The sequence below is a fragment of the Leptidea sinapis genome, chromosome 25 (assembly GCF_905404315.1).
Source record: "Leptidea sinapis chromosome 25, ilLepSina1.1, whole genome shotgun sequence".
Lineage (NCBI taxonomy): Eukaryota > Metazoa > Arthropoda > Insecta > Lepidoptera > Pieridae > Leptidea > Leptidea sinapis.
Genome location: NC_066289.1, coordinates 4,888,014 through 4,906,121, shown reverse-complemented (window position 1 = coordinate 4,906,121; position 18,108 = coordinate 4,888,014). Strand labels below are relative to the sequence as shown.

Below are 18,108 nucleotides of genomic sequence, written 5' to 3'. Positions count from 1 at the left end.
TTTAATTTTCGAGCGTAATTTAGGTACATTTACAATGCGTCTCATCGTTAAACTAGTCGCTATTTTTGGTATATTTGCAACGATGCAACCTAGATGCAACCAATTAACTGAACAGTTTAACGCATTCTTCCTGTTGTCACTGACACAGAGTCACCAACGTTTAGACTGAGACGAGCTATTCTCTGATATTGAAAATGCCTTGGTGGTGATAGCTTATCGTCAGATTGTCTTTCTGCAAATTCAAGCCACATATTACCTATTTCTCATGTTTATTATACCTAGGGCTGTCATTCTCAATTTCAGACGTTTTAAGAAAATTTCCGTAGTATTTAAAGCGTTGCTTATCTAATGTATCATTTTAAGTTATCAATTTCTAACAATTATCAATCAATAAAACCCAAATATCATCAATATTGAAAATGCCTTGGAGGTGAAACCTTATCAACAGATGGTCTTAATGCAAATTCAAACCACACTATTTCTCATGTTTATTATAGCAAGGTAAATATTCAATTTATCCCTTCTCAATTAAAACTGCATTGCGCGCTAATGGTAAAAGTAACAAATCAAACGGGTGAAGAATATTAAATGTTTGAAAAAGAGTTAGAATCACGCGAAGCTCTGTCTAAAAATATTCTGACGTGATATATATATATATATCTACTAAATATATACTTACTGGTGTCGGTTTCCTTCTTTCCTGTACGCATGTGGGTGATAATTTATACAATTAATGGTTTGAGCGAAAACATTACTACCTTTGCTAAAATACCTAACAATAAGTTTCATACAACGGTACAATAATAATAATATGTAATTTTTGGAAATCTAAACAAAACAAACGACTCAAAGATCTTGTAAACTTAAGAATAAGATTTTGTTTTTTTAGAAATTAACTTTTATTAATTATTATTATTATCCAAAAGCTGCAAAACCCCATGAAAAAGGCGCGCTCCACTACTAAAAGGGCAATCGTTTTACTTTTACTTATGATCTATATAATATTTTGGTTGTCTAAACCTACATTGGCTTACAAAATTGTTGATATCTAGGAGTAACTGAGTTACATCAACCCTCTAACCTATACGAGCCAGATGTCTTTTATAGTATTTTATATGTTTGTGGGGATTTTTTCGGCATCTTGTATAAAATATCCTGTTCCAAAAAATTGAGGATCTTTAAATTTATCTCAAACATAATCTGCGTGAAATTTTACTTATCTTTGCCAATTACATTAAGGGATTTTTAACTTTCCTATTCGGCTAGCTCCAGTAAACTAAATTTTATAAACTCACCTAGCTTATCTGGTGTTGTTCTGGAGTCGTCTCTGAAGACGCGGCGTCTGAACTGAGGATCCGGAGGAAGAGGCTCGTACGGGACTACGCCGCGTTTGAATAATATCTACGGAAAACAAAATACTTGAGAGCGTAGATCAAAAATCTTTTTATGGAAGCTTTCCATCAAACCCACTCACTCCTGAAGTAATAGAAGACTCAAAAGTATTTACAATAGGAATTGTATGTTGTACAAATAAAGAAAAATTAAGAGAGGAGTATTTCTACCTCTAATAGTAAAGGATCCCGATATAATACTGATTTTACGCAGGCAACCCTATAGCACCGTGTTTGTAATGAAATGAACCCTATTTTTATTTAAGTTTCATTCAATAACCAGACCGGTGCAAGTTAGGTACTAGTATCGATTAACCTGTTCATACCTGGCAACCCACGAGTTCTGACAGGAAAAAAATAGGAAACCTAACTTTTGCATATACTATGGACTGCATACTTTCGATTGGTATAGAATTTGTCCATTAAACAAACCGGTGAAATATTAAAAAAAATAATAATAATGAATCGTATCCTGGACTGATATTTGATAGGCAACCCATATGCAATATATATATTGACATATTAAATTTCATAAAAAATATGTTTCATCCAATAATCAACTCGTTGTAGGTCGTTATATAGTGGGATCTTAGAATATAACGCTTTGTATTTGGGGGAAAAACGATTGCGTGATAAAAACAATGAGGAAAATAGACACAGCTGATGATTATCACTGCCAAGCGTTTGGATCCCAATTGGGACACATTCTATTTGCAGGTAATCATAAAATCTGCTCTTTTTTCATTTAATATATAATCACCCACCAGTTAATAATACGTTTATTGTTGAAAAATTATGAGATCTCTAGAAGAGCCAAACTATTCCTTATGATAATAAGTTATCTGTCGTGCAATAAATACTTTACTACCAAAAGGTAGTTTCTAGAATCTGGGCTACAGGTAAAACTTTGCTCTGCCAAACATGTCATAACTTTCATAGTGAATACATTATGAACCAGTGAATGTTGATAACCAACTGAAATGTTTTCAGTAATTTGGTATCGTGAGGCTCTAATGGTCTATATTGTACAAAAATTATATAATTTTAAATTCCAAAAAAAAAAACACACCAGATAAATAGATTTTATGTTACATAATTACTATGGAGATCCAGATACCAAAGATGGACTCTAAAAGCGACAACATGGAGTGGTCCCTCAGGTAACAGATACCGAGGCAGACCCAAAATGAGGTGGAGTGATGACCTTCTTACAGTGGCAGGTAAAAACTGGCTGGAGAAAGCAAAATATAGAGAGTTGTGGTAGAAGATGGAGGAGGCATATACCCGGATGGGATCAAGATTATAGTTTAAGTAATAACATTAGTTTAAGGTATATTTTTAAGTTACTAACACATTAAAATATGTAATCTATAACTCTTGAATAAATATGCTTATTATTAAATTACTATGGAGAGAGAACTCTAGTGCAATTATCAACTTCACTTGAATTCAAATCTCAAAGTAGGAATAAAAACAACAATTTTTGAATGAACAACAAAATGAAATGTATACGGAGTGTGCGTTAGACCCCGCACCCTGCACGCTCTCCGCCAATGAGACCCTATGTTTTAGTTTTGAGCATTGACTGAATTCTTGACGATCGGTGTTAAGGCCAGCTCGATTGTCCGACTCTACTGAAGTCACTATAAATATTGTATGCATTATTACCTTGCTGAGAGTGTACACGAAGAAGACGATAATGCATATGGTGTAGATGGGCATTACGAAGCCCATCGAGGACTTGGGGGCCGGCAGCGGGCCACTGCCTGCTCCGAGCGGGGGCCGCATACCGGGAATCGGAGGCGGCTGCAACAATTTTATTCATAAAGTTTCACGGTACCAATTATTTGTTATAGTATTCAGTTATTTCCCTTCACTAATGGGATGAAATATATAAATTTTATTTGAATCCACGCCTGTTGAGATTACGCCATCAACGCTCTAAACCCAATGGGTGTTACCGTTTATCCAACTGTCTGATACCTGATTCATGAGAGTCGGCCATTTCGACCATTACTTTAGTTTATTTAAAAAAAAACAAATACTGTAAATTCAATGTAACAAAAGGAAATTTGGTAGATTTAATAAAATTACCATAAAGTATACCAACATCATATTTTTAAAAGAAAATGTGACGATCAATTTTAAAATTAGTACCGTGGCTTTAGTTAATTTACAAGTCACTTGCTGTAATTATCTCAATCACTCTCAACTGACTCATTAGATTGGCGTTGCAAGTCTTCGAAGCACAGAAAGCTGTTGACAATCAACAAGCAACTTGCACAAATTAACAATCGGGGTCGATTAATTGCTGCTTGAGGAATTTAGACAAACATCACCTCTCAAAATTTGGTTTTCTTCACAATACAAATAATCATTTAATGTAATATAGTATAATTCTTTTTTTTTAAGATTATTGGCCAATACAGAACAAATACATGCATTTTTATGAAAACAAGTACCACGAAAACCTCACGGGTTTATCTGGGTACCTAGGGTCATTCAATTCATTTTTTCCAAATTCTATTCATTTTTCAAGAAGTATCTTTTAAAGCGAGTTTTGATTTTCGTGGTATTTATGTACATTTCTGCTATTTGGGCAGTTCGTTAATGTAATCTGGTATTACGTAATTGACCGTTCTCTTCCCATATTTATCATTAATTTTTGGTAAAATGTATTTGTGATTTATATCAAGTTGTCGTAAGCCAAAGGGTCTATTTTTTTCGATTAACAGGGTGGGATTATTTATTTCGGTTAAAATAGAAAATTTTGCTTTATCGTACACATTCATGACACAACAATGTCCAAAGAGCTGATCATAATTTTCCTTATTTTGATTTAGTACAGGTTTTGGTACAATTGTTTTGAGTAATCTACTTAACATACAGTTACTAAATTATATAGTAAGCAGGTTATTAATTCTATGAGGGTTTCAATTTTCAATTAGGATGGCCCGTGGAGATTTATAATACAAATATTTACTGATAAAATCCAATCTTCCAGATCAAGCTAATGAAAACAAACTAATGGAATAAGGTATAAATTTACAACAGTTACGAAAACTTTAATTAAGGCAGTACTCTTGTCTTCCTCTTATTTAAATATTAACTTTGCAAGATTCACATCCAAAGCCACGGACGAGTGAAAAAAGAACTCCGCGCCGTGATATTAGCAAGTAAAGCACCGTTATGCTAGTGTGTGTGCAGTTACGGGGGATACTAGTTACACAATTTATTCTCCTTAAATAATCATATATGGCCACAAATACTTATATAGTATCGTTTTTACACTTACACAACGCACGACGGCATTTTTAAAATATTAACAATGACAATTCTCATAATGGCCGCCTATCGGCCTGTAGTAGTGTAAGTGTGTGCGTGGGGCTATGTATTTACACGTTAATCGGCTTGTTTTGGTACTACACTGTTATGTAAGGTGACGCGGAGTCCTTATTTTTTACTAGTCCGTTCCATACCTTTATTTTAGGCTTATCCATATTCCCGTGTTCATCAAAACAGGACAGAAACGCGCGATCTTCGGTATGACGCGGATTAAACTGAATCGGATTTATAAACACCGGTAGCTGTTTACGACTTGGTTAATGGTTTCCGGTTGCGCTGATCAAGCTGGTACTGCGGAAAATGTATAAATACTTGGACGATGACTTGGAAAATCATCCTTGCAAGGTTTCACAGAAGAACTGCAAAAAACCTAGTGATATATTGCTATAATATATTTTGATTGTTATTAACATTTGTACAGGAGCTGTGACTCAGTACAGTGTTTGGCGAGTCAAGAGCTCCGGGAGATGAATGATGATGGCGAAACTCAGCGGAATTAACACTAAAAATATAATTTATAAAATTTTAAATATTAAGTCTATATTTGTTCCTAGTATAATTACCCATTGTTCCAGTTTTTGGAAGATTTATAAATTTGCCGATGTAACTACGTATATTTTTTATGACAATAAGGGACGAGACAAGGAGGACGTTCAAATGATAGTAATTGATACGTCCTGCGCATTAAAATATGAAAAAAATTCTGAGTGGCACTACAATTGCGCTTGTCACCTTGAGACATAAGATGTTGTCTCATTTGCGCAGTAATTTCACTGGCTACGGTGCCCTTCAGACCAAAACACAATAATGCTTACACATTACTGCTTCACGGCAGAAAAAGGCGCCGTTGTGGTACCCATAATCTAGCCGGCATCCTGTGCAAAGGAGCCTCCGACTGGTACATATTGTAAGGCAATTAATATGTCTTTCCTTTTATTAATTTTTTTATTGTTTAGTTTGTTAAGTTAAATTTTTTTGTTTTTCTTTTGTTTTAGTGTTCATGTACTTAGATTATAATACATGTACATATATATAAAAGCCGCTAAATAAATAAATAAAAAAAATGTGTCTTTAAAATTTACTTTTAATGATTCCCCACGACCTTCTTGTACAACGACGATTCGTTGTATAAGACTATTCGTATTCTTCAGCAGCCTAAAAAATACTCATTGCTGCATTGTCCCATACTAGTAATTGGTAAGGACATAATACTGTGACAGTAAATAAAGTAAACTAAGTTGTTTTTAAATTCAAATTCAAACATTTTTATTCAAAATAGGATATGAAATCACACAATGCTCCGACCTGAAAAGAACGGGCGCAAGAAACTCAGCGGGCTTCATTTTTTTAATAATATTTATATAGAATCAAATTTATAATTTACATACCCTGACGGTGGTCGCTCCATTCCCAATCTATATCCAACATAAACGTCTTTTAACAATTCTTTTGAATTACGCAATACATTTGTTTTGAACATTGTCTGGGATCTTGTTGTAAAAGCATACAATATTATATCGTCCTAACAAAAGATTTAGGTACTATCTCAACTTAGCCGAGTAGTAGGCATAATAATTTCTCTCATTAAAGCTCTACTTTTTCCGGTCTGTTGGTAAATGGTAAAATATATTTAAACTTTGGTATTATTTAAGTGTAATCTTATGATTTACGTAAATAAATAGTTCATTAAAGTATAAATATCCTAAATCATTGAGGATAATAAAAAGCGACTGTTAGAATCGTACTTAAGCGATCGGTTTTTTCGTTCCGTGTGGGGTTTTTTTTTTATTTACATAATATATATGTTTGTTTGTTTGATGTTTGTCTCCGAGTCATGGATGTTTAAATGTATTCATGTATGTTTATATGAATTTATGTATGTTTAAGTAAGTATATTGTATTAAATATATCATTGTCTTGTAACCCATAACACAGGCTATATATGCTTAACTTGGGGCAAGATAATTTGTGTAAAAAGTGTGTCAATATTATATTATATATATAAGAGAGAGTTGAGGCAACCGCCCATGGACATAGCCTTTAAGGTGGGAGTAGGCTCTTTTCTTGAAGGTCCCTAAGTCATATCGGATAGCTGGTAATACATTCCATAAAGTGGCTGTGCAAGGCGAAAAGTTCCTCGCGAAACGTGCTGCGTGTAGATTTTCGAATAATTGTAGCTTTACTTATTATATTTAGGTTTTACAGCAGAAATGAGAGCAGCTATTCTTACGTAGAGATATACGATGTCAGGTATTCAAAGGGCGACAATGAATCGATTAGTTGTCGCAAGCCATGTGCGCGGTGCCGCTTCACGAGTCACTTGGCAACGAGAGCGACTCATGTTACGACCACTTACTCGTACTTGGACGTCGTGGCGAACATATACTTTACATTAGCGACTAGACACTACACATTCCGAGCCTTGACACTATAAGCCCAGCCAATAAAGAAAATAATCGAAAATGGCCGCCTGTGTTTTCAATAACAGCAGTACAGTTTCCAAAACAAAATATACTAGTTACCAGGGAGGCTCCTTTGCACAGGATGCCGGCTAGATTATGAGTACCACAACGGCGCTTATTTCTGCCGTGAAGCAGTAATGTGTAAGCATTACTGTGTTTCGGTCTGAAGGGCGCCGTAGCTAGTGAAATTACTGGGCAAATGAGACTTAACATCTTACGTCTCAAGGTGACGAGCGCAATTGTAGTGCCGCTCAGAACTTTTGTGTTTTTCAAGAATCCTGGGCGGCACTGCATTGTAATGGGCAGGGTGTAATTACAATCAGACGAATGTCCTGCTCGTGTCGTGCCTTATTTCTATAAAAAAAAGTTTTCGCTCTTCGAGTGAAGTAGTCTTTGGTCTGTATGCTATTGAGAAGCGTCTCAATACATAGTCTGTGATCAAGTGTATTTTATCTTGACACAGTTATGAAGACATATTATTAAAATAGTATTTTTTAAGATCACAAAAAGAATACCTACTGGGAGAGTCGAGCTTCAACCTTTAAACAACTGATCGGATTTGGTACTTCTGAACCATCGGACGCGGTCTGATAGCGGACCATATTCGATGGTATGTAATATTGACCAACGCACAAAATTATTATTATTATTGTCCGGACCGTGAGTGCGACGCTAGGCCACTTGGTGCGAGGCGCCGACACACGACCACCGAACCCTTCGATGGTCCGGGCGTAACAAATCTATCTATCAAATTCTAAAGGAAGGAATTTTAAGAGAATAATTGACTTGATAGGTCGAGATTTCATATTTTCCTGGTGCTACTGTGTTTGGTTTTAGGCTTAACTCCTGAGTGAAATAGTACTATTGTAAACTGTACAATCTAGATCCAGTGGGAGGCTCCTTTTTTTCCTTCCACAGGATGCCGGCTAGTTTATGGGTGTGTAACAATGGGTGTGTATCCGATCATGTGTTTGGACTAACTGTCACCAAATTCTAAAGGAAAGAATTTTAAGAAAATAAATGACTTGATAGGTCGAGATTTCATATTTTCCTGGTACTTCGTCTCAAGGTGACGAGAGCAATTGTAGTGCCGCTCAGAATTTTTAGATTTTTCAAGAAGCCTGAGCAGCACTGCATTGTAACGGGCAGAGCGTATCAATTACCATCAGCTGAACGTATTGTTGGTCTCACCCCTAATTTTCATAAAAAAAAACTTCTGCGTTTTGTTTTAGGCGTTACCCCCGAGTGAAATAAGACTATTGTAAGCTATACAATGTAGAACCAGTGGGACGCTCCTTTGCACAGGATGCCGGCTAGTTTATGGAAGTGTAACAAATCCGATCATCTGTTTGGACTAACTGTCACCAAATTCTAAAATAAATGACTTGATACGTCGAGATGTCATATTTTCCTGGTGCTTAGTCTCAAGGTGACGAGCGCAATTGTAGTGCCGCTCAGAATTTTTAGGTTTTTCAAGAATCCTGGGTATTGTTGGTCTCATCCCTAATTTTCATAAAAAAAAACTTCTGCGTTTGGTTTTAGGCGTAACTCCCGAGTGAAATAGTACTATTGTAACCTACACAATGTAGAACCAAACGTGAGTTTCGTTTGTTATCTACGTGACCTTCGTTTACCGACTCATTAGAAAAACAGTTCGGTCCAGCTTCACATAGTATTAACATGACAAGTGTGGGAATTGTTAGAGAGTCCACTGCTAACGGTGCCCACGTGAATATATTAACGAACAATTGTATTTATTTAGGACACATTTAAATGGTACTTGCTTCTGGCGACAGACATAAAAACGTCGTTAATATACGTCTGATCTATATGTATAATCTATAGACTATGCATATATGTTGTATTGCCATATAAAAAAATAAAAAAAATTAAATACTTAGAATTTTTGGGGTATAAAAAATAGATGCAACCGATTCTTAGACCTACCAAATATATCGCACTACAATTATTGTATTCGATTGCCATCTTGCAACCCTATATCGGTTTGGTGGATGGTATAGAATGATATAAAAATCGCAATAGAAAAATAGTTGTTGATCGTAGAAGGGCGAAAATTTGAAGTTGTATGTATGTATTTTTCAATGCTGAATCATAATAAAATAAAAAATATTGCCACAAAAGGGGTTTAGGGGTGGGTCATCCTTATCATTTAGGAGTATGAAAAAGATTAGAGGTTGGCCGATTCGTAGACCTACCCGATATGCACACAAAATTTCATACAAATCGGTTCAGCCGTTTCGGAGGAGTTTGGTAACAAACACCGGGACACGACAATTTTATTTATTAGATGGAATACCTACTTATTTTATGAAAGAGGTCAAACGCGTGTACAGTTCACCTGATGTTAAGTGATCATCGCTGCCCTTACTCTCTTTAAACACTAGAGGAATAACAGCAGCATTGCCGGCGGATGTACGCGCCATTTCTTCTCTCTCAGAGCGCCATTTGTTTCCGAAGCGGTAGTAGTATCTAGTATATTAGAAATGACATCAAAAAGAATTCTAAAGGAATCAATTTTAAGAAAATAAATGCCTTTTATTTTAAGGGTCTCATATCGTATCGTCCTGGAAACACCGCGCAAGGAAGCTCATTCCACAGTTTCGATGCACATAGAGGAAAGTTTTTTTTAATGAAAACAAGGGACGAGACGAGCAGGACGTTCAGCTGATGGTAATTGATAAGCCCTGTCCATTACAATGCCGCTCAAGATTTTTGAAATACCCAATAATTCTGAGCGGTACTAACACAGCGCTCATAACTCAAGCTCAACTCCCCTTGGGACATAAGATGTCAAGTTTAATTTGCCCAGTAATTTCACTAGCTACGGCGCTCTTCAGATCGAAACACAGTAATGCTTACATATTACTGCTTCACGGCAGAAATAGGCGCCGTTGTGGTACCCATAATCTAGCCGGCTTCCAGCGCAACGGAGCCTCCCACTGGTAAAATGCTTGCCTATGCAAGTGCCGGCAGAGCAGTCAATCTTATATAACCTACAGAGTTATGAAATCAATTAATTTAAAAATAAAATTATTTGGTTTGCCTATTAATAAGTTATAGGTACATACGTTATTTTCAAATACTTACCTCAATTGGTCAGATGTAACAAGAAAATATAAAAAGAATATACTACAACAGCGCTCGTCACCTTGAGACATATAAGATGTTAAGTCTCATTTGCCCAGTAATTTCACTAGCTACGGCGCCCTTCAGACACGGTTAACGGAGAAATAGGCGCCGTCCCCATAATCTAGTCGGCATGCTCTGCAAAGGAGCCACAAAGTTGCTTGAAACTTGCAAATGTTTCAGTCCTTGAAATAGCTCGAAGTAAAAACTCAATATATCGTGCCGTTGATAGTGTAATAATTATAAAACTGAACGTCTTGCCGAGTCCACACGCAACGAACGTCGGAGGCGCTACTGCACGAGAGATAAAGATTTTGCGTGTGTTCAAATACACTTTTACTTATTAAGCTAATTTTACTCTAAAAATCATATAATACTTACTGTAGTAAGTACACAAGTGGTAATAGTATTCAGAAGGCGAACAAAAACACTATTAATAACTATTTTTCCATACTACATATATTATCAATGTATTCTTCACTTCAATACAGCTTTAATATTGTGTATATTACGTAAATTTAAACGTTATTACATAATTACTTTCATTATGTACTAAGTATAATGTTTTTATATTATTATGATTTTTAAAAGAGCAGTTTTCGAGTTTCTCGACTAGTTTCTGAGTGACTAATCGAAAAAAATTGGCAGAACTTTTACTGGCTTTCGTTCGTCGTTGCTCTTTGCATGTGGACCAGGCCTAAATCTCGGGCTTAGTATTTTATTTTATGGGTTACTTATTGACTCTGGAGCACCTTGATCATCCAAACTGTATAGTTCCATATTAAATTAAGTTCCTGGCCATTGTAAAATACTCTATTTGATAGAAAAGAGTGGCCGTTGAGTTATATGTTCTTCTCACGAGCTCAACTTTTTACGAAGATATGGTAAATTCAGAAATTTAAAAGAAATATTTGTATTGACGATTCAAAAGCGCTTAGTTTAAGCCTAATGGAATAAAGTTTATTTGACTTTAACCCAAAACAGTGAAAGAGATGAAGCGAAGCGAGAGAGACCAGGAACATGACGACCGTGAAATCTCCATGAAACGCGTTTTGCCAGAAATTAGAACGGTTGCTTGTCCCCAAAGATACTTGAGAGCCAATTTAAAGTTACACGATATATTTACAGACAAGATTTACGGATCAGTTTAAGCTGGGCTTGTAAGAGTAGCGACATTGATGGCGACCTAGATCGTCGCGCACGCCCTAGACATACGCAGAAATAGTTGCGCGACACAGCGACCGCCTCTCATCTCCGCAAATAGATTGAGATTTATATTAGGAGAGAAAGAAACAAGAAAACAGCTGGTCGTAGGCGGACATACGAAGTCCTCTCGACTATAGATAGATAAGTCTGGGGACTTACCTACTCGGGAATAAGCACCTATAAGGAATAAACTCCTGAGTAGTTTGGTACATTGTGCAGTATGTATGGCGTAGGTTTGAGATCAGTTGAATTAGAAAGTGATACAAATGGAAGACTTAAAAATATTTAAAACCAAACAGTAAAATATATAAATTTTCAAAAATTTGAAATTGATGAAACAAACGCTTACTAATACGAGTATTACGGGGAGCTTGCAACAACACATCAGTGAATACCACATTTAAATAGGTTCAGCCATTTCTGATAATAATCTGACAAATATTCTAAAATTTTGGCCGCTGTATTATTAGTTTTATGATAAAAAAATATTTTAATATATAGACACGGCACTTTAATTCCAATCCTATTTAACAATATAATAATAATAAAATAGATTCTGTGGACATATTAAATTGTATAACATTTCAAGTATCATTTCTATAATTTTAAATAATGCTGATTTAGATCTCTTCAACGACAGTTTAGCGGATCTCCAACAAAAATTACTTGCAATTGCTTAATATTGTCATAAGATTTTCTTGTATATATTCATAAATTGTTAATTTCAGTCATATCTTGTAATAAGTTTAATTTAATTTACTAGTATTTTGTTTAAATTTTTAAGTCTTGTTTTTGCCTTTTGTAAATATCTATTATGAAATGCTGTGAATACCTTTAAGTAATAGATATACTAGAATATATAGAACCTTAATATTGTGTAAGCAAATGTCATGTTGGTAACAACATATTGTTGGTGTTCCATTAAAAAAAAATATCTTGCAACAAGACATTGTCATATTATTATAGAAACAAGCCCCGCGTCGCAGTCCAAAAATAATGAGCGTGACATCATAGCTAGTAGCTAACATGCCGACGTGAACACCCGCAGACTATAAGCGATCAGCGATTGATACGCATAAACAATATCCGATCATAAATAAATTACTTTAAGAATACTGTAACAAGGAGTTGCATCGTTGAATCGCACATAAGAACTCATTGTTATACGGTTGACCGTAAAGCTTAAGAATATTATTTAAAATAATTAAATGACGCGAATGAGAAAACAATCGAGAGAATAGAATAAATTAGAAAGTGAAGTAAGAACGGTCTGCCTTCGGCCTAAGCTTTAATAAAATAAAATGTGCTACATTAAAAATAAGCAATGTCTGATAAATATAACTAGGACTAAAAACTATATTTTAAAATATGGTTAAATTAAGAAAAATTCTGGAATAATCGAGATTTAAACACCGACATGTGAAACCTATTTGGTCGCCGTTTTATTTGTGAACGATGGCTCGATGCCTATAAAAATATATTTGTTAAACGATACTTCCTATCAGAAGTATAAAGTCCCACCTCTGAGGATCTTGTCCGACCGCCGGCGAAAAAGCGGACTACTAGGCGGCTATGCGTAATCCTTAGGCAGTAGGCTGCATTAATTGCTACGCGCGGAGAACTAGGTCGCGCTGACGAGAATTGTCGGTCGAGCTCGTCGGTCCACTGACTTGCTATGACGATAAATTAGTGCGTTCAGTGCTACGCTGACCGAGCGACCGACCGTACGCGCGTGTGTCATATCGACATCAAAAATCGTAAAAAAATAAATTCGTGTTCTGGCAATTTCGAATATATTATATTGTACAAATTTCTCCTTCAATTAGGCGCTCTATAATAATTGGGTGAATCGTGGGGTAATCGTTCGCTTATTATATTATTTTTTAAATATTATCAATTAAGTTTACAAAATGGATGACGAACATGTTTCCGTCGATAGGTTAAATATTGAAGAATTAATTGTCTTTTCCTCAAGCAAATTAAAACATAACTTTTGTAACGACATGACATCTTCCTTTCGTAGACATTAGTTGACTGATTTCGAGCTGTCACAGCTCACATTCCCGCTATGCAGAGCTCACATCTCCTCCCCACTACGCATCTTTTCTATGCTTTGGTGGAAATAACGTGACCGCTTCGCGGCTAATCTCCTATCGTCTCCTATCCTCTCCGCTTTGGTGGAAACCGGGCCTAAGGACACGCGCCTTCATATCTGCTGTCAGCTAAGCACTAAACGCAACATCGTCAGCGCGTATGGTACGCGCTTTGCTCAACCGCCGTCAGAGTTGATCCAGTTTTTCAAAACCGGCTATTGTCATCTCTTGTTTGACCTTTTAAGCTGGATAACAAAAAAGAACGGAAAACTCTACCACGGCCCAAGTTTTCATAGGAAGTGGACATTATAAATTAGCCCGCTAGCAGCCAGTAACTTGGACCACAGCAGATCCGCCAACACAAACCATGTCGCCTGCATGAAGGAGCGCGTCAAACGTTTTGTTTTATTTTAAAATCATTTCACGGTTAACGCGTATGCTACACAAGTAGTACAGACTATAACTCTTTGAGAATTGTAACAACGTGCGTTTGTCCATTTCATTGTTGAAGTTTTTAAAGTAATGAAATAATGTAGAATGAGATTTTGGTAATAGATCACTGCATTCTTGATATACCAGCTGAAATGCGAGATATTAGCAGGAATTTTGCTAGTGGAAGTAATCGTGTATTTGAAAGGACTATATATACTGATTAACATCTGTATAATTTCTTATATCTGCCTCCTAAAAATGCTGTCTGATCAGATTCCCGCCGAAGCTTGGATGATTATCCTTACCATCTAGAGGTGTGGCGTACAGTGTTGTTTCAAGGTACTTATTTTAATACCACACTAGAATGTGAGATTCTATACACCGTGGTTCGAAGTCGACATGGGTACCTCTATGCGTACACCTACCTAAGAGGCCAACTGACCTGCGATCCTATGATATTACAAAGGAGTGTGGCGTTGATCACATATTATGCCACTTTTTAGAGACTGGGCTGGGTATAAACTCTTTAACCTCGCATTTTATTTATGAAAAAAGAGACAAGACGGGCATGATGTTCAGCTGACGGAAATTAATACGCCCCACCTATTTCAATGTAGTGCCGCTCAGGATTCTTGAAAAACCCAAAAATTCTGAGCGGCACAACAATTGCGCTCGTCATCTTGATACACAAGAGGTCAAGTTTCATTTGCCCAGTATTTTTACTAGCTACGGCGCCCTTCAGACCAAAACACAGTAATGTTTACACATTATTGCTTCTTGTTGTGGTACGCATAACCTAGCCGGCATCCTGTGGGGCCACCACATGCAAAACATATCAATTAATCCAGCGTCAATAAACTTATAGCATCAAACCTTTTAAATTATAGCAACTGAAATAAAAAAGTGGTTATGATGCATCAAACAACAAATAGTTAGGTAAATAATTAAAGCGGCTTCACTCACGCCTAATCGATATAAATTCCGACTAGTTTCTGACGTTAGAAGGTCCTTCATCAGGGTTAGATGAGTTCGCAGATGGCGCCCAGACGGGTCACGCAGCGATTTATATGCGTGAATTAAGCCGTTATAGTTATTTAGTTAATATTATCTCACGAAAGTTTTAATAATTTAAAAAGTTACGTATTACAATAGGCGTATTAGTTGTTGCTGTAAGCTGTCCATAGCATGTTATTATAAGTCCATTAAAAGTTCATAAGACCGGACTATTTCTTATTTAACCGACTTCAAAAAAGGAGGAGGTTCTCAATTCGTCGGTGTGTTCTTTTTTTAATGTTTGTTACCTCAAAAAGCTGGTGCTTCCCGTGTAATTTGGTCCAGATCTGACAATGGCATCCATGAAAAAACCATAGAAGTCTTAAATTTGCTATACGTATAGCAAAGTGGATGATAAATTTACGAATAACTCAATATCGCGCCAACCGATTTCGATGATTCTTTTTTTATTGGAAAGGATATACTTCAAAGATAGTTTGGTGAGAGTTTAGTTAGGTTCTGATTACGGAATCTTAGGAAAGGCGGTTCTTTTTTTTTATTTTTTTTTACTTACAAACAATAATTGCAAATGATATCAGATTCTTCGAACATTGAATTTGAACCTTGAATTCGGCGTGGTACTGAGACACTTGAGATGTGTATTCAGCGATGGCACTATATTGAGTCCTGATATAATCATATCAGGGTTTCAAATAAATATACGATATTGACTTTATATTTCACTTTTTAGGGTTCCGTAGCCAAATGGCAACCCGGAAAATTCGTCATGTCTGTCTGTCCATCTGTATTTCACAACCACTGTTAAAACTTGCTAATTTTTAATTCTATTCTGTAAAAATAATCTTAATGCGATTTTTACACAAAAATAGATAAAAAACAATAAATTTTGGGGGTCCCCATACTTGGAACTGAAACTCTAAATTTTTTTCATCAAATCCATACGTGGATACCCATATCTATGGATAGGTCTTCAAAAATGATATTGAGGTTTTTAATATAATTTTTTTCTCAACTGAATAGTTTGCGAGAGACACTTCCAAAATTGTAAAATGTGCCCACGCCCCTGTAACTTCCAAAATAAGAAAATAATAAAAAAAAATTAATGTACATTACCATGCAAACTTCATAAATCGTATTATCAATAACTTAATTAAAAAAAACACACTATTATTAAAACACCGATCAAAGTTACAACGAACTACAAGAACTACGGAACCCTTCATGGGCGAGTCCGACACGCACTTGGCCGCTTTTCAACTTTAACTATGACAAGGAATACGAAAGTGCAACACATTCCGCAGTCTACATTATAGTCAGCGTTACTGTTAATGTTTAGTTTGAATTAAACCTTAACTATAACTGCTAATATGATGCAAACCAGCCTTTATGCGCTTCTTCCCGCGAAGATGCTTGAAAAATATGATGAACAGCACAATGCATGGATTAAATTTAGTACGTAAAACAATCACTTGCTCTTCTGCCTTTTTCAGTCTAATACTCAGTTCGTATGGCAAATTAGACTTGAATACGACTGTAAGCATGAAAAAATCTTTCGTATTACTGATATTGCGACAGAAATATTCTAATAGTCGTTAAGATATTGTAAATCAAAAGTAGGAAACAGACGCCAGCGAAACCTTATCACAAATTAATCCTTTTATACAGGCCGTAAATTAAATATCCGAAACTAATAAAGCACCGTACACATTATACATCCCACAGTCAACACGTAGGCTCTCTGTAGGCTCAATACACACGGTCTTGTGAAATCGTGTCAAGTACACAGAGACGATCTTTGTTCAAAGCTAATGCTTACCCGATACCAGATTAGTGAAAGTGAATAAGCACTTGGAAATGGTAAATATGTACAGACAAATACGTGTCACTGGAGAGTTAGATAAAAACCGCACCTAGTGCGTACCAAATGTGCTATCGCTGCTCGAACTGAGTAGTAAATAGGTATTAAAAGCCACAAACATAGGCTTCCGTCATCGCAACAATATTGCCACACCTTATGCCAAATTACACATAGTAAGCTTAGGAAAAAAATACATGTATACTGTGTAGGTAAGTGTAAATAAAAGTCTATATAGACTTAAATCAACTTTAATGAGTAATTACAATATTAGTACTTATCATCAGGACATGAGTCCCAGCAAGGCTCATTAAACGCCAAACAGTAAGATTAATGTAAAACATAAAGCAAATAATACTTTTGAATTCATTTGTATTTAAGACCAAAGATAAACAACGTTGAAATTTGTTACAAATGTTGCAAAAGTTGAGAGCTTTATACCGATGACACAAGTTCTAGATAAGACTATTCATTATTCATATTCATCTTTGCATAATTTTATTTAAATTGTAGCTACCGTCTCACTGAAGTGTTCGCCTTAGGTTGACATCATTTTTATGCGATATATAAGGTTTCATTGCAAGCAGCCTAAAGAATATTTGAATTCAACAGCTACACTACTCTTTTAACGACCGCTCTCAATATCCGATCACTGATTTTAGATTATTTTGAATCCAGATTTGTCGACCGTCAAGCGACCTGAATTAGCATTTTAATCTGTCTATCTTAATGACCAAATCCATATAGTATACAAAACTTATCTGTCACATTCCTACAAATAGACCCATCAACATTATGTATGGATATTACATTAATAGCTTATACCTCAAAAACCATTTGAAGAACAAAAAGAAGCTGTATGCAAAAATGAATCTCATTGGTCGGCTCTTTGAAAAAAAAACAGATAAAGAGAAAAAAAAATCCGGATAACGAATTTGACTATTTAAAAAATAATTCTTGTAACAATTACACACCGCAAAATTTATTCATTGGAATAATATTATTTTCTTTGTTTATTTTAAGTTAAAGCTCGGCATATATTTCAAAATTATTTACATATGACTTTATAATTAATAACACTATTTATATAAAAAATAATAAAATAAAACTTAAGTAATCTAATAAAATTAATTTATTACAAATAGAAAATATCATTAAGAACG

The 18,108-nt window shown here is 35.5% G+C and overlaps 1 protein-coding gene across 1 annotated transcript in view; it reads right to left on the bottom strand.

Annotated features, from left to right (window-relative positions):
* Positions 1-1,254: 1,254 nt before the first annotated feature.
* The window catches only part of LOC126971986 (uncharacterized), a 40,762-nt gene continuing 23,908 nt past the window's right edge, over positions 1,255-18,108 (bottom strand). Inside the window, exons 4-5 of the mRNA XM_050818512.1 lie at positions 3,060-3,197; positions 1,255-1,401 (exon numbers count right to left, since the gene is read on the bottom strand). Coding sequence (XP_050674469.1) covers positions 1,255-1,401; positions 3,060-3,197 — 285 coding nt within the window. The remainder of the gene's footprint in view (positions 1,402-3,059; positions 3,198-18,108) is intronic.